The sequence below is a fragment of the Dreissena polymorpha genome, chromosome 7, assembly GCF_020536995.1.
Source record: "Dreissena polymorpha isolate Duluth1 chromosome 7, UMN_Dpol_1.0, whole genome shotgun sequence".
NCBI lineage: Eukaryota > Metazoa > Mollusca > Bivalvia > Myida > Dreissenidae > Dreissena > Dreissena polymorpha.
In genome coordinates, this window is record NC_068361.1 from 49751527 (window position 1) to 49778445 (window position 26919).

Sequence of the window (26919 nt, forward strand, 5' to 3'; positions counted from 1 at the left end):
TGATCTATAAATATTTAATTTATTTTAAACATATGATAATTAAGATAACATGTAACATATATGTATGTTAAAAATACATTTAAGTAAACATTAACCAATAGTTAAGATATTAAAAGCACAAGATTTACATGTGTTATTGTTTAACAGCAATAAACAATACAGTAATATAATAATAATAAAATATTTTATGATTAACAGCCATCAAGGATAACTTAACTTGTATAACCCTTTACCACTTAGATACGTATTTTCGCACATTTGTAGTCTCTTAGAAAGTTATTTTAAGACCTTTGTTACTAGATTAAAGTTTTTAAGGCTTCATCTTCAAACCTTAGATACTGATGAGCAGCAAACAGCATAAAACCTGAACAGACTGCGAGTTACTCACAGGCTGTTCTGGTTTTATGCTGTTTGCACATAGCCATTTTCACTTTGCTTCTACGTGGGAAAGGGTTAAGACATGTATTTGTTTACTCCATGTCACAAAACCTAAACCAGAGATTTTTGCATTCCACGAAGCAACACAATTGTAATAACACGTTTATTATCAAATAAATTGCCATATTTCTAGTAAACTGGATAAAAAAGAAGACGTTAAATCCATTATTAAAATGCGTATTGATAATACACTGTTTTGTAAATAGTAATCAAAGAAATATGCATTTATTTTTTCTCTAAAGGCAGGAGATATCAAACAGAATGTCCACGGTATCTATTCAGACTGAGCACAGTAAATATGAGCCGCTATCTGGGAAAACCAACCTTAATGCATGAGCATAAATTGTCGTCCCATATTAAGCCTGTGCAATCCACACAAGCTAATCAGGATGAAACGTATGGCATAAACTGGATTTTTTTCCTAAGGATAGAATTCCATTAACAAAAAAATATCATAAAAGCAGAAAGTGTCATCACTGATCAGCTTGTGCAAACTGTACAGCCCAATCTAGGACAACACTTCACCCACATTAAGCTGAGAGTGAGGCTCATATAGGACAAATACAGAAGATCTTGTCCTGTGTTTCTCTGTAGGCAGGCAATGTTGTCTGTCTACCTGCGGGGTGTACCTAGACCGACTGAGAACTCATCATGGACCCGGTTGGCAGGCTGGTCAAGCATTGCTTGCTGGGGATTGAACTGGAAACCTGCAAAAGTTTTTAGTTAGTTTTAGCTAATTAATATTAGCATGATTGCATCTGAAACCTTAGGCTTATTGATTGGAACACTCAAACAGTAGGGATCAAATCTGTAACTTCCCAGTCACAAGGTGGACACCATATCCACTACACCATGGGTAGGGATCAAACCTTTAACTTCCCAGTCACAAGGTGGACACCATATCCACTACACCATGGGTAGGGATCAAACCTGTAACCTCCCAGTCACAAGGCAAACACCATATCAACTACGCGCAGGTAGGGATCAAACAAGTAACCTCACAAGACAGACACCATATCCACTATGCCACAGCAACCTGCAAAAGTGGAGTAGGAGTAACCTCACAAGACAGACACCATATCCACTATGCCACAGCAACCTGCAAAAGTGGAGTAGAAGTAACCTCACAAGACAGACACCATATCCACTATGCCACGGCAACCTGCAAAAGTGGAGTAGAAGTAACCTCACAAGACAGACACCATATCCACTATGCCACGGCAACCTGCAAAAGTGGAGTAGAAGTAACCTCACAAGACAGACGCCATATCCACTATGCCACAGCAACCTGCAAAAGTGGAGTAGAAGTAACCTCACAAGACAGACACCATATCCACTATGCCACAGGCAACCTGCAAAAGTGGAGTAGAAGTAACCTCACAAGACAGACACCATATCCACTATGCCACAGGCAACCTGCAAAAGTGGAGTAGAAGTAACCTCACAAGACAGACACCATATCCACTATGCCACGGCAACCTGCAAAAGTGGAGTAGAAGTAACCTCACAAGACAGACACCATATCCACTATGCCACGGCAACCTGCAAAAGTGGAGTAGAAGTAACCTCACAAGACAGACACCATATCCACTATGCCACAGCAACCTGCAAAAGTGGAGTAGAAGTAACCTCACAAGACAGACACCATATCCACTATGCCACAGCAACCTGCAAAAGTGGAGTAGAAGTAACCTCACAAGACAGACACCATATCCACTATGCCACGGCAACCTGCAAAAGTGGAGTAGAAGTAACCTCACAAGACAGACACCATATCCACTATGCCACGGCAACCTGCAAAAGTGGAGTAGAAGTAACCTCACAAGACAGACACCATATCCACTATGCCACGGCAACCTGCAAAAGTGGAGTAGAAGTAACCTCACAAGACAGACACCATATCCACTATGCCACGGCAACCTGCAAAAGTGGAGTAGAAGTAACCTCACAAGACAGACACCATATCCACTATGCCACGGCAACCTGCAAAAGTGGAGTAGAAGTAACCTCACAAGACAGACACCATATCCACTATGCCACAGGCAACCTGCAAAAGTGGAGTAGAAGTAACCTCACAAGACAGACACCATATCCACTATGCCACGGCAACCTGCAAAAGTGGAGTAGGAGTAACCTCACAAGACAGACACCATATCCACTATGCCACGGCAACCTGCAAAAGTGGAGTAGAAGTAACCTCACAAGACAGACACCATATCCACTATGCCACAGGCAACCTGCAAAAGTGGAGTAGAAGTAACCTCACAAGACAGACACCATATCCACTATGCCACAGCAACCTGCAAAAGTGGAGTAGAAGTAACCTCACAAGACAGACGCCATATCCACTATGCCACAGCAACCTGCAAAAGTGGAGTAGAAGTAACCTCACAAGACAGACACCATATCCACTATGCCACAGGCAACCTGCAAAAGTGGAGTAGGAGTAACCTCACAAGACAGACACCATATCCACTATGCCACGGCAACCTGCAAAAGTGGAGTAGAAGTAACCTCACAAGACAGACACCATATCCACTATGCCACTGCAACCTGCAAAAGTGGAGTAGAAGTAACCTCACAAGACAGACACCATATCCACTATGCCACAGCAACCTGCAAAAGTGGAGTAGAAGTAACCTCACAAGACAGACACCATATCCACTATGCCACAGCAACCTGCAAAAGTGGAGTAGAAGTAACCTCACAAGACAGACACCATATCCACTATGCCACAGCAACCTGCAAAAGTGGAGTAGGAAGTAACCTCACAAGACAGACACCATATCCACTATGCCACGGCAACCTGCAAAAGTGGAGTAGAAGTAACCTCACAAGACAGACACCATATCCACTATGCCACTGCAACCTGCAAAAGTGGAGTAGAAGTAACCTCACAAGACAGACACCATATCCACTATGCCACAGGCAACCTGCAAAAGTGGAGTAGAAGTAACCTCACAAGACAGACACCATATCCACTATGCCACGGCAACCTGCAAAAGTGGAGTAGAAGTAACCTCACAAGACAGACACCATATCCACTATGCCACAGCAACCTGCAAAAGTGGAGTAGAAGTAACCTCACAAGACAGACACCATATCCACTATGCCACAGCAACCTGCAAAAGTGGAGTAGAAGTAACCTCACAAGACAGACACCATATCCACTATGCCACAGGCAACCTGCAAAAGTGGAGTAGAAGTAACCTCACAAGACAGACACCATATCCACTATGCCACAGCAACCTGCAAAAGTGGAGTAGAAGTAACCTCACAAGACAGACACCATATCCACTATGCCACAGCAACCTGCAAAAGTGGAGTAGGAAGTAACCTCACAAGACAGACACCATATCCACTATGCCACAGCAACCTGCAAAAGTGGAGTAGAAGTAACCTCACAAGACAGACACCATATCCACTATGCCACAGCAACCTGCAAAAGTGGAGTAGAAGTAACCTCACAAGACAGACACCATATCCACTATGCCACAGGCAACCTGCAAAAAGTGGAGTAGAAGTAACCTCACAAGACAGACACCATATCCACTATGCCACAGGCAACCTGCAAAAGTGGAGTAGAAGTAACCTCACAAGACAGACACCATATCCACTATGCCACAGCAACCTGCAAAAGTGGAGTAGAAGTAACCTCACAAGACAGACACCATATCCACTATGCCACAGCAACCTGCAAAAGTGGAGTAGGAGTAACCTCACAAGACAGACACCATATCCACTATGCCACAGCAACCTGCAAAAGTGGAGTAGAAGTAACCTCACAAGACAGACACCATATCCACTATGCCACAGCAACCTGCAAAAGTGGAGTAGAAGTAACCTCACAAGACAGACACCATATCCACTATGCCACGGCAACCTGCAAAAGTGGAGTAGAAGTAACCTCACAAGACAGACACCATATCCACTATGCCACAGCAACCTGCAAAAGTGGAGTAGAAGTAACCTCACAAGACAGACACCATATCCACTATGCCACAGCAACCTGCAAAAGTGGAGTAGGAGTAACCTCACAAGACAGACACCATATCCACTATGCCACAGCAACCTGCAAAAGTGGAGTAGAAGTAACCTCACAAGACAGACACCATATCCACTATGCCACAGCAACCTGCAAAAGTGGAGTAGAAGTAACCTCACAAGACAGACACCATATCCACTATGCCACAGCAACCTGCAAAAGTGGAGTAGAAGTAACCTCACAAGACAGACACCATATCCACTATGCCACAGCAACCTGCAAAAGTGGAGTAGAAGTAACCTCACAAGACAGACACCATATCCACTATGCCACAGCAACCTGCAAAAGTGGAGTAGAAGTAACCTCACAAGACAGACACCATATCCACTATGCCACGGCAACCTGCAAAAGTGGAGTAGAAGTAACCTCACAAGACAGACACCATATCCACTATGCCACAGCAACCTGCAAAAGTGGAGTAGAAGTAACCTCACAAGACAGACACCATATCCACTATGCCACAGGCAACCTGCAAAAGTGGAGTAGGAGTAACCTCACAAGACAGACACCATATCCACTATGCCACAGCAACCTGCAAAAGTGGAGTAGAAGTAACCTCACAAGACAGACACCATATCCACTATGCCACGGCAACCTGCAAAAGTGGAGTAGGAGTAACCTCACAAGACAGACACCATATCCACTATGCCACAGCAACCTGCAAAAGTGGAGTAGGAGTAACCTCACAAGACAGACACCATATCCACTATGCCACGGCAACCTGCAAAAGTGGAGTAGAAGTAACCTCACAAGACAGACACCATATCCACTATGCCACAGCAACCTGCAAAAGTGGAGTAGAAGTAACCTCACAAGACAGACACCATATCCACTATGCCACAGCAACCTGCAAAAGTGGAGTAGGAGTAACCTCACAAGACAGACACCATATCCACTATGCCACAGCAACCTGCAAAAGTGGAGTAGGAGTAACCTCACAAGACAGACACCATATCCACTATGCCACAGCAACCTGCAAAAGTGGAGTAGAAGTAACCTCACAAGACAGACACCATATCCACTATGCCACGGCAACCTGCAAAAGTGGAGTAGAAGTAACCTCACAAGACAGACACCATATCCACTATGCCACAGCAACCTGCAAAAGTGGAGTAGAAGTAACCTCACAAGACAGACACCATATCCACTATGCCACAGCAACCTGCAAAAGTGGAGTAGGAGTAACCTCACAAGACAGACACCATATCCACTATGCCACGGCAACCTGCAAAAGTGGAGTAGAAGTAACCTCACAAGACAGACACCATATCCACTATGCCACGGCAACCTGCAAAAGTGGAGTAGAAGTAACCTCACAAGACAGACACCATATCCACTATGCCACGGCAACCTGCAAAAGTGGAGTAGAAGTAACCTCACAAGACAGACACCATATCCACTATGCCACAGCAACCTGCAAAAGTGGAGTAGGAGTAACCTCACAAGACAGACACCATATCCACTATGCCACGGCAACCTGCAAAAGTGGAGTAGAAGTAACCTCACAAGACAGACACCATATCCACTATGCCACGGCAACCTGCAAAAGTGGAGTAGGAGTAACCTCACAAGACAGACACCATATCCACTATGCCACAGCAACCTGCAAAAGTGGAGTAGAAGTAACCTCACAAGACAGACACCATATCCACTATGCCACGGCAACCTGCAAAAGTGGAGTAGAAGTAACCTCACAAGACAGACACCATATCCACTATGCCACAGCAACCTGCAAAAGTGGAGTAGAAGTAACCTCACAAGACAGACACCATATCCACTATGCCACGGCAACCTGCAAAAGTGGAGTAGAAGTAACCTCACAAGACTAGACACCATATCCACTATGCCACGGCAACCTGCAAAAGTGGAGTAGGAGTAACCTCACAAGACAGACACCATATCCACTATGCCACGGCAACCTGCAAAAGTGGAGTAGAAGTAACCTCACAAGACAGACACCATATCCACTATGCCACGGCAACCTGCAAAAGTGGAGTAGAAGTAACCTCACAAGACAGACACCATATCCACTATGCCACAGCAACCTGCAAAAGTGGAGTAGAAGTAACCTCACAAGACAGACACCATATCCACTATGCCACTGCAACCTGCAAAAGTGGAGTAGAAGTAACCTCACAAGACAGACACCATATCCACTATGCCACAGCAACCTGCAAAAGTGGAGTAGAAGTAACCTCACAAGACAGACACCATATCCACTATGCCACGGCAACCTGCAAAAGTGGAGTAGAAGTAACCTCACAAGACAGACACCATATCCACTATGCCACGGCAACCTGCAAAAGTGGAGTAGGAGTAACCTCACAAGACAGACACCATATCCACTATGCCACGGCAACCTGCAAAAGTGGAGTAGAAGTAACCTCACAAGACAGACACCATATCCACTATGCCACAGGCAACCTGCAAAAGTGGAGTAGAAGTAACCTCACAAGACAGACACCATATCCACTATGCCACGGCAACCTGCAAAAGTGGAGTAGAAGTAACCTCACAAGACAGACACCATATCCACTATGCCACGGCAACCTGCAAAAGTGGAGTAGAAGTAACCTCACAAGACAGACACCATATCCACTATGCCACGGCAACCTGCAAAAGTGGAGTAGAAGTAACCTCACAAGACAGACACCATATCCACTATGCCACGGCAACCTGCAAAAGTGGAGTAGGAGTAACCTCACAAGACAGACACCATATCCACTATGCCACGGCAACCTGCAAAAGTGGAGTAGAAGTAACCTCACAAGACAGACACCATATCCACTATGCCACGGCAACCTGCAAAAGTGGAGTAGGAGTAACCTCACAAGACAGACACCATATCCACTATGCCACGGCAACCTGCAAAAGTGGAGTAGAAGTAACCTCACAAGACAGACACCATATCCACTATGCCACGGCAACCTGCAAAAGTGGAGTAGAAGTAACCTCACAAGACAGACACCATATCCACTATGCCACGGCAACCTGCAAAAGTGGAGTAGAAGTAACCTCACAAGACAGACACCATATCCACTATGCCACGGCAACCTGCAAAAGTGGAGTAGAAGTAACCTCACAAGACAGACACCATATCCACTATGCCACGGCAACCTGCAAAAGTGGAGTAGAAGTAACCTCACAAGACAGACACCATATCCACTATGCCACGGCAACCTGCAAAAGTGGAGTAGAAGTAACCTCACAAGACAGACACCATATCCACTATGCCACGGCAACCTGCAAAAGTGGAGTAGAAGTAACCTCACAAGACAGACACCATATCCACTATGCCACAGCAACCTGCAAAAGTGGAGTAGGAGTAACCTCACAAGACAGACACCATATCCACTATGCCACGGCAACCTGCAAAAGTGGAGTAGAAGTAACCTCACAAGACAGACACCATATCCACTATGCCACGGCAACCTGCAAAAGTGGAGTAGAAGTAACCTCACAAGACAGACACCATATCCACTATGCCACGGCAACCTGCAAAAGTGGAGTAGAAGTAACCTCACAAGACAGACACCATATCCACTATGCCACGGCAACCTGCAAAAGTGGAGTAGAAGTAACCTCACAAGACAGACACCATATCCACTATGCCACGGCAACCTGCAAAAGTGGAGTAGAAGTAACCTCACAAGACAGACACCATATCCACTATGCCACAGCAACCTGCAAAAGTGGAGTAGGAAGTAACCTCACAAGACAGACACCATATCCACTATGCCACGGCAACCTGCAAAAGTGGAGTAGAAGTAACCTCACAAGACAGACACCATATCCACTATGCCACGGCAACCTGCAAAAGTGGAGTAGAAGTAACCTCACAAGACAGACACCATATCCACTATGCCACGGCAACCTGCAAAAGTGGAGTAGAAGTAACCTCACAAGACAGACACCATATCCACTATGCCACAGGCAACCTGCAAAAGTGGAGTAGAAGTAACCTCACAAGACAGACACCATATCCACTATGCCACGGCAACCTGCAAAAGTGGAGTAGAAGTAACCTCACAAGACAGACACCATATCCACTATGCCACAGCAACCTGCAAAAGTGGAGTAGAAGTAACCTCACAAGACAGACACCATATCCACTATGCCACGGCAACCTGCAAAAGTGGAGTAGAAGTAACCTCACAAGACAGACACCATATCCACTATGCCACAGCAACCTGCAAAAGTGGAGTAGAAGTAACCTCACAAGACAGACACCATATCCACTATGCCACGGCAACCTGCAAAAGTGGAGTAGAAGTAACCTCACAAGACAGACACCATATCCACTATGCCACGGCAACCTGCAAAAGTGGAGTAGAAGTAACCTCACAAGACAGACACCATATCCACTATGCCACAGCAACCTGCAAAAGTGGAGTAGAAGTAACCTCACAAGACAGACACCATATCCACTATGCCACGGCAACCTGCAAAAGTGGAGTAGAAGTAACCTCACAAGACAGACACCATATCCACTATGCCACGGCAACCTGCAAAAGTGGAGTAGAAGTAACCTCACAAGACAGACACCATATCCACTATGCCACGGCAACCTGCAAAAGTGGAGTAGAAGTAACCTCACAAGACAGACACCATATCCACTATGCCACGGCAACCTGCAAAAGTGGAGTAGGAAGTAACCTCACAAGACAGACACCATATCCACTATGCCACAGCAACCTGCAAAAGTGGAGTAGGAGTAACCTCACAAGACAGACACCATATCCACTATGCCACAGCAACCTGCAAAAGTGGAGTAGGAGTAACCTCACAAGACAGACACCATATCCACTATGCCACAGGCAACCTGCAAAAGTGGAGTAGAAGTAACCTCACAAGACAGACACCATATCCACTATGCCACGGCAACCTGCAAAAGTGGAGTAGAAGTAACCTCACAAGACAGACACCATATCCACTATGCCACGGCAACCTGCAAAAGTGGAGTAGAAGTAACCTCACAAGACAGACACCATATCCACTATGCCACAGCAACCTGCAAAAGTGGAGTAGAAGTAACCTCACAAGACAGACACCATATCCACTATGCCACAGCAACCTGCAAAAGTGGAGTAGAAGTAACCTCACAAGACAGACACCATATCCACTATGCCACGGCAACCTGCAAAAGTGGAGTAGAAGTAACCTCACAAGACAGACACCATATCCACTATGCCACAGGCAACCTGCAAAAGTGGAGTAGAAGTAACCTCACAAGACAGACACCATATCCACTATGCCACGGCAACCTGCAAAAGTGGAGTAGGAAGTAACCTCACAAGACAGACACCATATCCACTATGCCACGGCAACCTGCAAAAGTGGAGTAGAAGTAACCTCACAAGACAGACACCATATCCACTATGCCACAGGCAACCTGCAAAAGTGGAGTAGAAGTAACCTCACAAGACAGACACCATATCCACTATGCCACGGCAACCTGCAAAAGTGGAGTAGAAGTAACCTCACAAGACAGACACCATATCCACTATGCCACGGCAACCTGCAAAAGTGGAGTAGAAGTAACCTCACAAGACAGACACCATATCCACTATGCCACAGGCAACCTGCAAAAGTGGAGTAGAAGTAACCTCACAAGACAGACACCATATCCACTATGCCACAGCAACCTGCAAAAGTGGAGTAGAAGTAACCTCACAAGACAGACACCATATCCACTATGCCACGGCAACCTGCAAAAGTGGAGTAGAAGTAACCTCACAAGACAGACACCATATCCACTATGCCACGGCAACCTGCAAAAGTGGAGTAGAAGTAACCTCACAAGACAGACACCATATCCACTATGCCACAGCAACCTGCAAAAGTGGAGTAGAAGTAACCTCACAAGACAGACACCATATCCACTATGCCACGGCAACCTGCAAAAGTGGAGTAGAAGTAACCTCACAAGACAGACACCATATCCACTATGCCACGGCAACCTGCAAAAGTGGAGTAGAAGTAACCTCACAAGACAGACACCATATCCACTATGCCACAGCAACCTGCAAAAGTGGAGTAGGAGTAACCTCACAAGACAGACACCATATCCACTATGCCACGGCAACCTGCAAAAGTGGAGTAGAAATAACCTCACAAGACAGACACCATATCCACTATGCCACAGCAACCTGCAAAAGTGGAGTAGAAGTAACCTCACAAGACAGACACCATATCCACTATGCCACAGCAACCTGCAAAAGTGGAGTAGAAGTAACCTCACAAGACAGACACCATATCCACTATGCCACAGCAACCTGCAAAAGTGGAGTAGACGTAACCTCACAAGACAGACACCATATCCACTATGCCACGGCAACCTGCAAAAGTGGAGTAGAAGTAACCTCACAAGACAGACACCATATCCACTATGCCACGGCAACCTGCAAAAGTGGAGTAGAAGTAACCTCACAAGACAGACACCATATCCACTATGCCACGGCAACCTGCAAAAGTGGAGTAGAAGTAACCTCACAAGACAGACACCATATCCACTATGCCACAGGCAACCTGCAAAAGTGGAGTAGACGTAACCTCACAAGACAGACACCATATCCACTATGCCACGGCAACCTGCAAAAGTGGAGTAGGAGTAACCTCACAAGACAGACACCATATCCACTATGCCACAGCAACCTGCAAAAGTGGAGTAGAAGTAACCTCACAAGACAGACACCATATCCACTATGCCACGGCAACCTGCAAAAGTGGAGTTAGAAGTAACCTCACAAGACAGACACCATATCCACTATGCCACGGCAACCTGCAAAAGTGGAGTAGAAGTAACCTCACAAGACAGACACCATATCCACTATGCCACAGCAACCTGCAAAAGTGGAGTTGAAGTAACCTCACAAGACAGACACCATATCCACTATGCCACAGCAACCTGCAAAAGTGGAGTTGAAGTAACCTCACAAGACAGACACCATATCCACTATGCCACGGCAACCTGCAAAAGTGGAGTAGAAGTAACCTCACAAGACAGACACCATATCCACTATGCCACGGCAACCTGCAAAAGTGGAGTAGAAGTAACCTCACAAGACAGACACCATATCCACTATGCCACAGCAACCTGCAAAAGTGGAGTAGAAGTAACCTCACAATACAGACACCATATCCACTATGCCACGGCAACCTGCAAAAGTGGAGTAGAAGTAACCTCACAAGACAGACACCATATCCACTATGCCACGGCAACCTGCAAAAGTGGAGTAGAAGTAACCTCACAAGACAGACACCATATCCACTATGCCACGGCAACCTGCAAAAGTGGAGTAGAAGTAACCTCACAAGACAGACACCATATCCACTATGCCACAGCAACCTGCAAAAGTGGAGTAGAAGTAACCTCACAAGACAGACACCATATCCACTATGCCACAGCAACCTGCAAAAGTGGAGTAGAAGTAACCTCACAAGACAGACACCATATCCACTATGCCACGGCAACCTGCAAAAGTGGAGTAGAAGTAACCTCACAAGACAGACACCATATCCACTATGCCACGGCAACCTGCAAAAGTGGAGTAGAAGTAACCTCACAAGACAGACACCATATCCACTATGCCACTGCAACCTGCAAAAGTGGAGTAGAAGTAACCTCACAAGACAGACACCATATCCACTATGCCACAGCAACCTGCAAAAGTGGAGTAGAAGTAACCTCACAAGACAGACACCATATCCACTATGCCACGGCAACCTGCAAAAGTGGAGTAGAAGTAACCTCACAAGACAGACACCATATCCACTATGCCACGGCAACCTGCAAAAGTGGAGTAGAAGTAACCTCACAAGACAGACACCATATCCACTATGCCACAGCAACCTGCAAAAGTGGAGTAGAAGTAACCTCACAAGACAGACACCATATCCACTATGCCACGGCAACCTGCAAAAGTGGAGTAGAAGTAACCTCACAAGACAGACACCATATCCACTATGCCACAGCAACCTGCAAAAGTGGAGTAGAAGTAACCTCACAATACAGACACCATATCCACTATGCCACGGCAACCTGCAAAAGTGGAGTAGAAGTAACCTCACAATACAGACACCATATCCACTATGCCACGGCAACCTGCAAAAGTGGAGTAGAAGTAACCTCACAAGACAGACACCATATCCACTATGCCACGGCAACCTGCAAAAGTGGAGTAGGAGTAACCTCACAAGACAGACACCATATCCACTATGCCACAACAACCTGCAAAAGTGGAGTAGAAGTAACCTCACAAGACAGACACCATATCCACTATGCCAAGGCAACCTGCAAAAGTGGAGTAGAAGTAACCTCACAAGACAGACACCATATCCACTATGCCACGGCAACCTGCAAAAGTGGAGTAGGATGAGCCACGGTCTGGGAAATATGGGCTTAATGCATGTGCATAAAGTGTTCTCCTAGATAAGCCTGTGCAGTCTGCACAGGCATAAGAGACAACTATTTCTGATTTTATTGAAGTTTTTTAAAATAAAAGTAAAGTGTAGGCACTTTACGCTAAGTGAGGCTTAGAAGAAGACCATTTCTGACAATTTTTTCAGTTAAACTTACAAACTATATCAAGCTCAAAGTTAGAAAGGGTGATATGGACCAGGGTGGATAAAGTATGGTCATAAACATCAACTACGCAAGCGTTAATGAGTTGGTTGTGCTGGATAAAACAGTAAAACCTTTCACTGATAGTACAATTATGCAAAATGCTGCAAATGCGAAACTAAGAATACCAGGTACATTTAAATTAAAACTTAACAAGAAATATCTTTAAAAAGGATATACGGCGTTGATTGTGGTTGCAGTTAATGAAAGGTAAAGACTTCAATGAATGAGATCAAAGATAGCGAATGTCTTTTTCTGTGCAGTTCTTAGCTGCAGCAAACGCAGTACGGGATGATACGCGGAGTTTTCGCGGCTTATTTTACATTATTACATATTGCTGGTCATAAACGTATAGATACAAAACAGAAAACCAAAAGAGGAATGGAAGTGAAATTAAAACATATGAGTCAACCGGCCACACGCGAAGTATTCGTACATATTTTAAATATTTATACGCACGTTCTTCGAACAAACCTGTTTTAGTGGTTTGTCTGGCGTTGCTATTTGATTCGATTATTAACAGTATCGAGAATCATTGCGCTTATGCTTAATTCATTAGTCAATATGATGGCATAATTCTTGTTAAATTAATTAAAAATAATATTTATCATGGTATTGTTGTAAAACACATTAAGGATCTATTATTGACATACCATATGATATCGCTGGATATCTTCATTTAACATCTGTCTGGTCTAAAGAAAATTCCAGTTCACCAGTTCACTTTATTATGTAACGATTATTTTCCTGGCCGCGAACTCCGATCAGCACATAGGGTAGAGACGCAGCGATGACCTGTATGTAAACTCTGACATTCACACACAGTTGCCGCAAATTGACCCGATATACCTCGCGAGTTGAAATGCAATGCATTAAAGTGAGTCTTCGCTTCCACTGCTCTCTATACTTTAACATGTTAACATGTTGACAGGAATATGGAAGTTAGTACTAAATATGAGAACTAGCCTTTAAGTGTAAACGTTCTCGCGCTGAAAATCTTCTGAAAATAAAAGGTGGACGCACAAACTGTATTGATGTCGAGATTGAGTGTAAAACTGTTCTATCTATTAAGCCTTTTCATTAGATATAAAATTGTTTCATGCTGAACACGCAGTAAAACAGTGTTACAAAGACGCGTACATGTTTCCAATGTTCTGGTCGTATTCTCAAATCAGCCAATGCAGTCAATGAAGTGTATTTATCTGTACTTGGCCGCGGGAAGTTTTATTTGAATTCTATTGGACGCTAACAAAGGTCAGGCTGAGGTGAAAAGCTGGCGTATACAGCTAACGCCGAAAAAACAAGCAAAAACATTTAAGTTGTATGCTGCACTAAGCATGATGTATACTAGTAACAGCCCAAAGTGGTATTAAAATGATCCTTACTTTGAGGTTACAGTATACTAAATAACCGTTTCATGTAGGGTATACTAAATAAACGTTTCTTTGTACTCTCTAAAAAAATATCATAGTTGACAGGAAGGCATGTTTTACACTTTTTACTATTATTCGGGTGTTATCTTTCGGAGATAATGGTAGGGCATGAATAGGTGTTCACTACTGAATCCCTGAAATATGATAAACTTGAAGACTATAGTAAACCAGTGCACTGAAAAAGGTTACATTCCACTAAGAAACGGCCAAAAAAAAAAGTTGCAAAAACAGTCGATTTTGATTAGTGTCAAGTTCTTTCTTGCAATGTACATGACATATCTTTTTAATTGCATAAATCGATTCCGCTTAGAATGGCCTTTATTAAGAAAGGGTATGGTTATGGGAGTCTCTAAGTGCAATATATGTTGTATTTATTTTGGCTTAAATTGTCGCTTTTACATTGAATTATATAGGGAAACTATTAAGTATATTCTGACCTTGAGGAGGGGAGATAAAACTCTCCAGAAATGATGAAGCTCTGCCTCTCTGCATGGTCCCCTGCACATGGCTTGCCCCACCTGCAACAGGGATACACAATCATCAGCAGTGTATGTTAACCCACCACTCAGATATGCATTGTGACAACTATGTAGTTAATGAGAACATCAAATTAAATAAAATGACTTTCTTCCTAATTAGAGATTCAAGTTTTAAACGCTTTATCTCCAATCAGCATAAAACATTAACAGAATGTCACTCACAGGCTTTTCTTTTTAAAGCTGTTTGCATAGAGCCATTTGCACTTTGCTTCTGAGAAGGAATGGGTTAATGGGCCAAATACTCAGCAAATTGAATATAGTTCTCATAACGAGACATGTGGCCATAAGACACAGATGCCCTCCACACATTCCATGCTGTCTCAAAACTCCAATAATGTCAATAACAAGCTGTATTTGGGCCAAATTTGACTTTTGACCTCAAAGTATGACCTCACCCTTTGAGATGGAGACAGGTGTTACGTGGGAAACATCTTCGTATAATTGTTTACATTTGTGCCATTTGTTTTTATAGTCCATGATATATGGCAAAGTTATGGCTGAGCCAGGAATGTTGGAACCGCCATCCAGATGACCATAACAACAGAGGTGCCTGTTTTTATTTGTCTGGTTATTAAACATGGCCTCCATTAAATGCTAATAAACATTTTCAGAAAGTTTAGTAATGACCAGATGTAAAATGGTGGAGTGAAAGAGCAGAGCCCAAAAAGTGCAGACATACTGACAGGTGACATAAAAATACAAAACTACTTTTAAGAAAGTCGTGACATATTTGTTGATGAATAAATGTTTAGTGTTGTAGAGGTTGGAATTGATGTTTTAAAAAAAAAATTGGTAAAAAAAAATGTTTATTCCATTGATTTCCAATTAGGACAAATAAACCATGATGGAAATTATTTTTTATAATGAGTTTTTTTGTTGAGCCTTGTTTTGGAAAAACTAGGCTTAATGCATGTGTGGTAAGTGTCATTCCAGATGAGCCTCTCATAACCTAGGCCTAATGCATGTGTGGTGTCATTCCAGATGAGCATCTCATAAACTAGGCCTAATGCATGTGTGGTAAGTGTCGTCCCTGATGAGCCTCTCATAAACTAGGCCTAATACATGTGTGGTAAGTGTCATTTCAGATGAGCCTCTCATAACCTAGGCCTAATGCATGTGTGGTGTCATCCCAGATGAGCTTCTCATAAACTAGGCCTAATGCATGTGTGGTAAGTGTCATCCCAGATGAGCTTCTCATAAACTAGGCCTAATGCATGTGTGGTAAGTGTCATCCCAGATGAGCCTCTCATAAACTAGGCTTAATGCATGTGTGGTAAGTGTCATTCCAGATGAGCCTCTCATAAACTAGGCTTAATGCATGTGTGGTAAGTGTCATTCCAGATGAGCCTCTCATAAACTAGGCTTAATGCATGTGTGGTAAGTGTCATTCCAGATGAGCCTCTCATAAACTAGGCTTAATGCATGTGAGGTAAGTGTCATTTCAGATGAGCCTCTCATAAACTAGGCCTAATGCATGTGTGGTAAGTGTCATTCCAGATGAGCCTCTCATAAACTAGGCCCAATGCATGTGTGGTAAGTGTCATCCCAGATGAGCCTCTCATAAACTAGGCTTAATGCATGTGTGGTAAGTGTCATTCCAGATGAGCCTCTCATAAACTAGGCTTAATGCATGTGTGGTAAGTGTCATTCCAGATGAGCTTCTCATAAACTAAGCTTAATGCACGTGTGGTAAGTGTCATTCCAGATGAGCTTCTCATAAACTAGGCCTAATGCATGTGTGGTAAGTGTCGCCCCAGATGAGCCTCTCATAAACTAGGCTTAATGCATGTGTGGTAAGTGTCATCCCAGATAAGCCTCTCATAAACTAGGCTTAATGCATGTGTGGTAAGTGTTGTCCCAGATGAGCCTCTCATAAACTCGGCCTAATGCATGTGTGGTAAGTGTCATCCCAGATAAGCCTCTCATAAACTAGGCCTAATGCATGTGTGGTAAGTGTCATTTCAGATAAGCCTCTCATAAACTAGGCTTAATGCATGTGTGGTAAGTGTCATTCCAGATGAGCTTCTCATAAACTAGGCCTAATGCATGTGTGGTAAGTGTCATCCCAGATGAGCTTCTCATAAACTAGGCCTAATGCATGTGTGGTAAGTGTCGTCCCAGATGAGCCTCTCATAAACTAGGCCTAATGCATGTGTTGTGTCGCCCCAGATGAGCCTCTCATAAACTAGGCTTAATGCATGTGTGGTAAGTGTCATTCCAGATGAGCCTCTCATAAACTAGGCTTAATGCATGTGTGGTAAGTGTCATTCAAGATACCGCTCTCATAAACTAGGCTTAATGCATGTGTGGTAAGTGTCGTCCCAGATGAGCCTCTCATAAACTAGGCTTAATGCATGTTTGGTAAGTGTCGTCCCAGATGAGCCTCTCATAAACTAGGCTTAATGCATGTGTGGTAAGTGTCATACCAGATGAGCCTCTAATAAACTAGGCTTAATGCATGTGTGGTGTTGTCCCAGATGAGACTCTCACAAACTAGGCCTAATGCATGTGTGGTAAATGTCCCAGATGAGCCTCTCATAAACAAGGCTTAATGCATGTGTGGTGTCATACCAGATGAGCCTCTCAAAACTAGGCTTAATGCATGTGTGGTAAGTGTCATCCCAGATGAGCCTCTCATAAACTAGGCTTAATGTGTGTGTGGTGTCGTCCCAGATGAGCATCTCATAAACTAGGCTTAATGTATGTGTGGTAAGTGTCATCCTAGATGAGCCTCTCATAAACTAGGCTTAATGTGTGTGTGGTGTCGTCCCAGATGAGCCTCTCATAAACTAGGCTTAATGCATGTGTGGTGTCATTCCAGATAAGCCTTTCATAAACTAGGCTTAATGCATGTGTGGTAAGTGTCATTCCAGATGAGTCTCTCATTTGGCATGCTTATCAGGGACAACATTTTCTGCGGTTATGTTTCTTTTTTTGTTTTAAGGAAATCTTTTCTCAGCAAACATCCAGTTCAAGCAGAAAGTGTCGTCCTTGATACGATTTTGTGGACTGCCTAATAAGCTGTAAATGGACTGTATTATCTGGGACAACACTTTTCACATTAATCACAGTTTTCTCAGAAAATGTTTTCTATGGGACTTACGCATGTCTCCTGAAGCCATGTTGGGTACATTGAAGGCACAGTTTGGTGTTTTTTGCACCCCTACAGTCTCAAACGATGATATGCTAATGTACTTCCGTCTCAGGCTGTCGTACATGGACTAAAATATTGACATAATTGGTGACAAGTGTTGCACGACATGCTGATAATAATTGGTGACAAGTGTTGCACGCCATGCTGATAATAATTGTTGACAAGCGTTGCACGCCATGCTGATAATAATTGGTGACAAGTGTTGCATGCCATGCTGATAATACTCGGGCATAGTTTCACTTGGTTTATATTTGTATAATTCTGTAAGGCAACATAGTGGCAAAGGTGATATGTAAACTATAAAACACTGAAATGTCAGTGATACAGAAACTTTGAAGTAAGGCTTTGGTAACTTGTGGTCTTATTAATCTTGCATATAATGTAACACAAAAGATGGAATTCTAGATCTTCATAAATTATAACAACCTACCTGGAGTTTTTGATGCTGTCTATTTTTCTCCATAAGTTTATCAGAAACTTCACTGTACTTCTTTTTAGTTTCCCCATTTTCCTTTTTTGTGTCTACAACATTAATTAGGTTTGTTTTAATCCCATATAAACAAGCAAATTTGTAAAATTGATATCCCCTGCCAAATAAAGTTTATGGATGGGTGCAAATCCCTGTAACACTATTCCAATTAAAGGAGAACAACTGTACAAAGTAATTACAGAATCCCTTGATGCACAGTAAAGTATGATGCACAGTAAAGTATGATGCACAGTAAAGTTATGGCTAAATTAGGAATAATTTATAAAATTTGTGATCTTTGAGCTTCATGTATGAATTTGACCTTGCTTCAAGGTGATGAGTCTTGTATGTGAACGAGACTTCACCACTGCTTAGGTTTCATGGCTGTGGCTCATGTTATTGGAGATACAGCTTTTTGAAAGTTGATCCGCAGAAATTTTGAGTCAATGATATCTAATGTATATACATATGAGAAAAACAAGTTACCCATAGCGCAGGGCAAATTTTGGCATGATTTGAACAAACTTTGCGCGAGTCCATTATATGACGTTGCAAACATAATATTAAACATCTGAGCCTTGTGGTTTAAGAGATTATTCAAACTTCCCCTATTGAAATATATTTTTAGCTCTGGTGACCTGCATGTGCAGCAGACTGGAACAATTTGAGCGACTAAGAATCATTCCAGGGAAGTTTAATAAAAATCTGCCAACAAGTTTAGAAGATGTAATTTGAAGCAAATTGTTAACGACAGAACACAACATTGCAACACATGACCACTGACAACCACCCACTACAATAGCTCTCATGAAGAGCATTTTGTGCTCAGGTTAGCGAAAATAATACTTACTTTCAATCTGCGATTTTAAAGCTTGTTGAAATAAAGTAAAGGAAATTGATTTAAAGCTAAGTCATGTTCACAAACATGAATTTGGAAGGAATTGGTTTATAACATTTTTAACTTGAAACATTAACTCCTCTCATTTACAATTTGGATTATTATAATTCAGAATGAGGCCTCGTTTAGTCTGAATATGAATCGTAGGATTATAAATATAATACATTAACCAAAGACATTTATCAAGTCCATCAAAATAAATATGTTCATGTAACTTCTGTATAATGTTTAGACTTAATTACAAAGAATAGACTAAGAAGCAAGAAATCTTTCGTCAGTCAGAATATAAACAGGCTGCAAATGTTGAATATGTCATACCTTTATTGTTCTACAGTACGAATCGAGTAGCTAGAGGTGTTTAATGTCATTATAGACTCAACATGAGTGTACTTTTAGAACATTAGATTTTAAAGAAAATTCCATATTTTTAGCTGTTAGTCTAAGATTTGGTTGGTAAATGCAGGCCCTGGTGAAAAGGGCCCACTGTGCTAGCGCCCCAAGGATACAAGTGAGCTCAGAGTTGGTTCGGGACACCAGCTGCTCATAATACTGCTCCAGCTGGCTGGCTCTCTCCCTCTCCTTGTTAGACTGGAACTCGTGGTACGTCTTCTCCTGATGGGACTGGTAACATAACATGTTATGATGATAGCACTCAGAAACAAAGTGAAAGTGGCAATTAATATGCAACCAGCTGAAAACAAAAACAGCTTTCAAGTAACTTCCATGATAAATTTAATTTTCTGAGGGAGTGTAAAACTGCGTATCTGCGTGTGATAGGGATAACACATCTTGTTGTATGAATTGTGGTATACCTATGACAGGGTCCAAAATAGTCAGGGGCAAAGCTTTTGTTTGTTTGTTTGTTATTTTGGATTGTTTATTGTTTCAACAGTATTGCCGTCATATCACAGCTATCCGTTAACTTACACTTTTCTTGGGTTCGCTGGTTTACCACTTTTAAGTGCACATACTGATACCAGCAAAAGACAAGTGCCCTATTTGAGGCACAAGTAGGAGATAAGAATCGTAGGAGGGGTTAGACATTTGAACATAATTTGTTGTCAGTCATTCCTGTAAAATGCCTGGGTAACTAAGGCACCTTCGTATCGTTTTCCTGGTTACAAACCATATTTGGCAATGGATTCTCTTAAGAAACATTCTAAGTTTGTTATTGCCTTATATAAAAGGTGCAAAATTTAGATGCCATCATCTGGGAGTTTCTTTGAAATCATATACTTTTCTCACCCTAAAATACTTTACACCGTTAAGATTTTTTGTTTACCTTTATTGCAATTACAAGTGTCCCCTCCCTGAACCTAGGCCTAAATACCCCCTTTTACCTAAATTGTAGTGACAAGTAGCTGCCCCCCCCCCCCCTCCCCCCCCCAAAAAAAAAACACAACACAAAACGCCTAGGCCTCAATACCCCCTTTTACCTAATGTGTTGTTATAAGTAGCCCTGACCTCACAAACCTAAGGCCCAATACCTCCTTTTCCCAAAATTGTATTGACAAGTAGCCGGCCCACCTCCCCCCCAAAAAACAACCTAGGCCTAATAACCCCTTGTACCTAAAGTAATGTGACAAATAGCCCCACCCCACCCCACTCCAAACTCAGGGCCCATCCCCAGCCTTAGGTGGTTTGCATGCTGGTCCTGTACCTGGTACATCCAGAAGGCAAGAGCTCTTGAAGCAATCTCATTGATCATATCAGGCTTCAGTCCTGCAAGGATCATCTGCAATGGACACGCCAGCCTTTGATAGGGATATACATAAACCATTTGCATGCTGGGATATTTGTCGTCTGCTAAATTGGTGTCTGCTGAATTTCTAAAATCGTAATTTTTTTCATTTTTTTTCAAAGACCACTATCAGAATACTCAATAGCATACAGTTTGGATCAAGATCAGACGACACGTTTTGTGGCATCTAATCTTGATCCAAACTGTTTGCAAAGGCCTTTAAAATTCGGATCCAGCGCTAAAAGGGTTAAGGCATATGAGCTGCACTCTGAGAACAAGTGGCTTAATGCATGTGCTGTGTCATCCTAGATTAGCATGTTCAGTTCGCACAGGCTAATCAGGGACTAAATTTACAAGACTGGATTTGTGTTGAGAAGTGACTTTCTTTAAACATAAAATCGATGAGTGCGGTCCCTTATAAGCTAATGCTAAATGTACATGCTAATCTGGGATTACACTTTAAGCATATGCATTGAGCCCCACTTTTCCACAGTGTGGCTCATGAATTTGATAATAACACTGTTAATGGGTATTATTACGCATTTGTAACATATTAAAGGTTAGAATAGCAATCCAATTCAACAAATAAAACCTATAATTAGTCCAATACAAATCAACAAAAAGATAATCAATACTCACAGATTTGTATTGTTCAGATGGCTGCAGATTGTTCCTCACAATTTCAAACTTTTTATCCAAATTTGTCTTACCTGAAATTGTTTTTTGTTGTTTTTTTTCAATAAAATATACTTTTCATTAATTAGTTTATGAAATCCACATAATATACTTTTTGTATTACCTTGAAATCAGAATGTGAAAGACGGTTATATTGTACTCACCTTAACAACTGTCCTAAATGTGAAAAAATGTTTAATGCTTCTCCTGTAAAATTTTCAAACGTGAATTACCTTACTTGCGTGTAGCCAACAATCTCTTGTATAAGAATATGCAAAGTGCACATTATACCTTAAAATTTCATTTATAAAAAAAAGTATGGTTAGTTTGTGAAACCTTGTGCAGACAGTCTTCTTAACTAAACAGAATAGAATGTTTATTAAATTTGAATCTCACTCTGGGAGAATAGGGCTTAATGCATTTGTGTAAAGTGCATCTATGATCAGAGATTAGCCTGTGCAGTCCACACATATTTATCAGAAACAAAACTCTCCGCTATTATGAAATTCTTCATTTATAGGAAGTCTTTTCAAACTGAAAATCCAGTGTAGGTGGAACGTCTTGTCCCTGATTGGACTGTGCTGACTGCACAGGCTGATCTGGGACAACTCTTTATTCACATGCATTAAGCCCACTAGTCCAAGGTCAAGGCTCAATCTATGATCATTACACACTGGCCACTCACATGCAGGACAGTTTTTTGCACGGTTGAACTCCCTGGTCCCATCTTCATCACAGAATACATCTGACAACTGGTTAAGTCTTTTGAATTCTATTGCTAATTTATTTACAAAACATAAAAACACTTTGTGCATGTCAGTAAATAATTAATAGATTATAAGTGTCCAACTGCACTTTCCTACTAAAGGCAGGACAGGTTGCATTTTTACTATTTATTCTGGAAAGCGGGATTAACCCAGATGCACAACCAGTTTTTACACAAGTATTTGAGCATACAGTTCTATAATACAATTCAAAGGGCCCAATGAAAAAAACAACACAATGTGTTGCGCAGAAAACATGTGTCTGTACATTAAAAGGCTTAGGTCACACTTTCAAGTCAAACTTATCTTTACCAAACAAAAAGTTTTGTTGCAGGTGTACTGTTATCGTGTTTTCATTCAAAATGGTTGTCCACAAGTAACCAAATACAAAATAAAGATTGCTTCAAGCAGTAAAGCAGTTACAGTGTTGAATCATTATGACTGGTAATTGTGTTGTTGGTTAACCTTATGTAGTAATTTAAATAAGGAAAGCGACTAAAGTCAATTAAGATGGAACAGATTTGCTTGGTAGACAATGTTAAGAATAACTAGAAATGGCGCGGCAGAGGCCGACGCGTATCCCCACGCCGCATGTTTGACCCAGGGGGCACCCCAGGGTTGATAATTGAGCCATGCATAGTTGAGATTGACCGTATTGTCATAAGATATGTTCAGTATCAATTTGAAGTAAATCGGTGTAGAAATGAAGAATTTATAGTAAAAGCCAATTTTGGGTGGGCGTGGTCTATGTGGGCGAGGGCGCCCCAGGTTTGGTAATGGGGCCGTACATAGTTGAGATTGACCGTATTGTCATAAGAGATGTTCAGTATCAATTTGAAGTAAATCGGTGTAGAAATGAAGAAGTTATAGTAAAAAGAAATTTAGGGTGGGCGTGGTCTATGTGGGCGGGGCGCCCCAGGGTTGGTAATGGGGCCATGTATAGTTGTGATTGACCGTATTGTCATTTGAAGTAAATCGGTGTAGAAATGAAGAAGTTAATGTAAAATAAAATAAAAAATGAGTGAAAATCTCTGACCCGGTCCCACCCCAACCCCCATAACATTTGACCCAGGGGTCAGATCAAAATTCCAAATAGTGCAGGGTCGCACATATGCTCATAGCTACCATGTGTGTAAGTTTCAAGAATCTAGTGCTAATAGTGTAGTAGGAAATAGTGGCCAGGACGGACAAACAGACAGACAGACAGACGGACAGCGGAGATAACCACAATATCCCCACACTTTAAAAAAAGCGTGGGGATAATAACACAAATTTATATTCATGGGTTTGCCATTATGCTGACAAGCAACTTATCTAGTTAGTATCAGGGACTTTGTTTCTACCTACCCCATATGCAAATAGTAAAATCATGAAATAGTAGGGTTATGTCTATAACAAGCTGGTCACATGAAACGGTGAACCATCAGTATATAAAGGGCTTCTCTTTTGGGAGCAGTCAGTGTGGGTTACCTCAGGCAAATTGTGCTGGCTTTGCATGTGTCCAGTCTTTCGTGGAGAATGATATTTGCACGTAAAAACAAGGTAAAGTCTATAATTTATTATGCTCCACCATTGTTGGTAGTGGCATAAAATACCAACATGAAAAAGATACGTGAACAAGCAGTCACCTGAAATTAACAAGAGCATAGAAATTATAGAAGTTTTTGTCACTAGAAATTTACTTTCAACATTATAAGAACAATCAATAAAAAGAAACTTAAAAGAAAACATGTTTCACTGGCCAATAACTTATATAATCTGGATCGAAGATAATAAATGTAAAATAAAAAGCTTACATATGCAATGTCTGTCAGTCTTTTCCTGCACTTTTTGAAATTACAAATCAGATCATCTCCTTCCATTTCAGATCACCTAAAAATGTTTAAACAGAATTAACATATAGTGTAAACTCTACATTAAATAGGAAACATCTGGAAAGACAAGATGCGCCACAGATGATCCATGACAAGTTTGGACAAATGTCATGAAACCAACGCTTATTTTGCCGGCAAAAACTGTTTTTAATATTTCATACATAATTTGTAGTGGAAAAAATGACAAAGTGAGAGGTTCATAATTGTTAATCTTCTGGAATATGCATATGCAATAACAGTTGGTCGCAGACAAGTTATCTGAATTTCTCTACTTACACTTCAACCTTAAGGTTCTTCTGAGTTAATTTGTTGGATACCCACAACTAAGTAAATAATTAGACTTCAGCATTCAAATGAATGTAGTTGAGCAGCATGGAAAAAACACAATCAATGGCTTGACATTATCTTTTAAAACCACAAGTACCCTACACATTTTCTTTAATTTTACCTCATCTATATAGTAAGTTATTTTTTGGCCAAAAAATACTTCCTCTTACAGACTTTTTCATTTTCCTAAGTAATGGGAAAAATTGTTCTGACCAAAATTTCTCCAAAAAGATGTCAAACTTTTAAAGTTTGTTTTGAGCTCATTACACAGCAATATAATTCTGTAGCACTTTATATTATACATATACAAAAATCAATTCAGCATGCACTTTTGTCTTTTAAACTATTGGAGAACTTTTCTTTATAATCATATTAATAGTGTTTCATTTTTCCCAATGTCATGGTTTATTGCGCTAATTTTCCCAAATCCGACAGGCACAGACTGTAAAATATAAAGCAAAAAAATCACTGATAGTATTATTATATAACATGACTAGAAGTGTCGACTTATGCTGTCTCTTAATCTTTTACTATGATAAATACAAATAAATAATTAAATTTTAAATCCACTTGTCTGGTTGGACTTATGCCATAAAATTTCACTTGTCTTTATAACAACAGCTTGGTCATGATGAATTATAGAAGATCTAAAAGTTATTTGCCGCCCTGTAAACATGTCAACTGGAATAAGGCAAAATGTGTTTAAACATGTTATCAATAGTTTTGCTATTTGGAAATTACTGGTAATATCACAGAAAGAAACACCTGTGAATTGCAGACGACAAGAGTTTTAAATTTGGCGCTACCAAATGTCAATAACATCTAAATAGACGAATGCTTGTCAACTTTATAAACTCAATAAGCGTTAGGCAATCATGAACATTACGTGTCAAAATGGCGTCCTGGGCCGGATTTTCAGAAGAAGAACTTCGAAAAGTCAAGTCTTTAGCTAGTACTGCTCATTTCTTATTTTTAATGACCAAAATTTTTATACAAACTAACACGTTTTATCTGTTTTAGTTATTGTCATCAAATATTGTTTCTAAAGGCTTACATATTACATGGATCTTCGAATGCTGGAATGTATATTCGTACAAACCATTTCGGATGGTTGGAACACTTGTAGCAAAATCCATTTGTTATTCATTAATAAACTAACAATTGTACCAATGCGTGTCATTAGTGTTATAAAATAACAAAATGTGTGTACTATTTTGTTACGAACAGATTCATCAGAGCAACCAACTATTTTGGCCAAAAAGCTGTCAGTGTCAACGAAAACAGAGATAAGAAACCAAGTAAGTGTCATGTGTTTCAACGATAAGATCATTTGCAAATAGGACATTGTGTTTTGATATTTTATTTTAGTAAGATATTATTTCTGTATTGTATGTTAAAAGGACAAAATTATTTACCAATGAAAATTATTACTGAAAGTATTTGCTTTTTGAATGCAAATTGCTTGTATTTTATGTTCAAGATGTTTAATCTTAATAGAAACGATTTAAGCAAATTCAGTGGATTTTAGCTCATCTATTTAAAAAAAAAAATTATGAGCTAATTGTCATCACCTTGGCGTCGGCATCGGCGTCTGGTTAAGTTTTGCGTTTAGGTCCACTTTTGTCAGAAAGTATCAATGCTATTGCATTCTAACTTGGTACACTTACTTACTATCACGAGGGGACTGGGCAGGCCAAGTTAGATAACTCTGGCATTCATTTTGACAGAATTATGTGCCCTTTTTATTCTTAGAAAATTTAAAATTTTGGTTAAGTTTTGTGTTAAGGTCCATTTTATTCCTTAAGTATCAAGATACAAGATACAAGATACAAACTTTTATTTAAATTCGGTTTACAGTAGTAACATTTCAACGTTAGCTATGTATAGCTATTTACCGACACAATCAAAGGCATTATAGTTCTGTACAAGGCATATATAA

The 26919-nt window shown here is 41.1% G+C and overlaps 2 protein-coding genes across 5 annotated transcripts in view; one reads left to right on the forward strand and one right to left on the reverse strand.

Annotated features, from left to right (window-relative positions):
- LOC127836994 (E3 ubiquitin-protein ligase CCNB1IP1-like) lies at positions 1 to 26181 on the reverse strand. 3 transcript variants are annotated; one of them, XM_052363682.1, is made up of 12 exons: positions 26035 to 26181; positions 24576 to 24651; positions 24392 to 24407; positions 22701 to 22760; positions 21980 to 22050; positions 21260 to 21334; positions 20106 to 20220; positions 19552 to 19572; positions 18663 to 18754; positions 18182 to 18299; positions 14977 to 15057; positions 1 to 1145 (listed from the first exon to the last, which is right to left on the reverse strand). In XM_052363682.1, the coding sequence occupies exons 2-12, from the start codon at positions 24639 to 24641 to the stop codon at positions 1051 to 1053; spliced, it is 810 nt and encodes a 269-aa protein (XP_052219642.1). In that variant the 5' UTR covers positions 24642 to 24651; positions 26035 to 26181; the 3' UTR covers positions 1 to 1050. The 3 variants fall into 3 exon arrangements, with proteins under 3 accessions (XP_052219642.1, XP_052219641.1, XP_052219643.1); XM_052363681.1 differs by lacking the exon at positions 26035 to 26181 and adding an exon at positions 25746 to 25835; XM_052363683.1 differs by lacking the exon at positions 26035 to 26181 and adding an exon at positions 24930 to 24950.
- LOC127836991 (RAB6-interacting golgin-like) overlaps positions 20194 to 26919 on the forward strand; it is a 17608-nt gene continuing 10882 nt past the window's right edge. The window contains exons 1-2 of one of the 2 annotated variants that reach the window (XM_052363674.1): positions 20194 to 20199; positions 26208 to 26278. Coding sequence is in view for 1 of the 2 variants with exons in the window: in XM_052363672.1 (XP_052219632.1) it covers positions 25875 to 25932; positions 26208 to 26278 (129 nt within the window). In the remaining variant the exon portion in view is untranslated. Of the gene's footprint in view, positions 20200 to 25654; positions 25933 to 26207; positions 26279 to 26919 lie in introns of those variants that run through there. The other variant, XM_052363672.1, reaches the window with a different exon arrangement.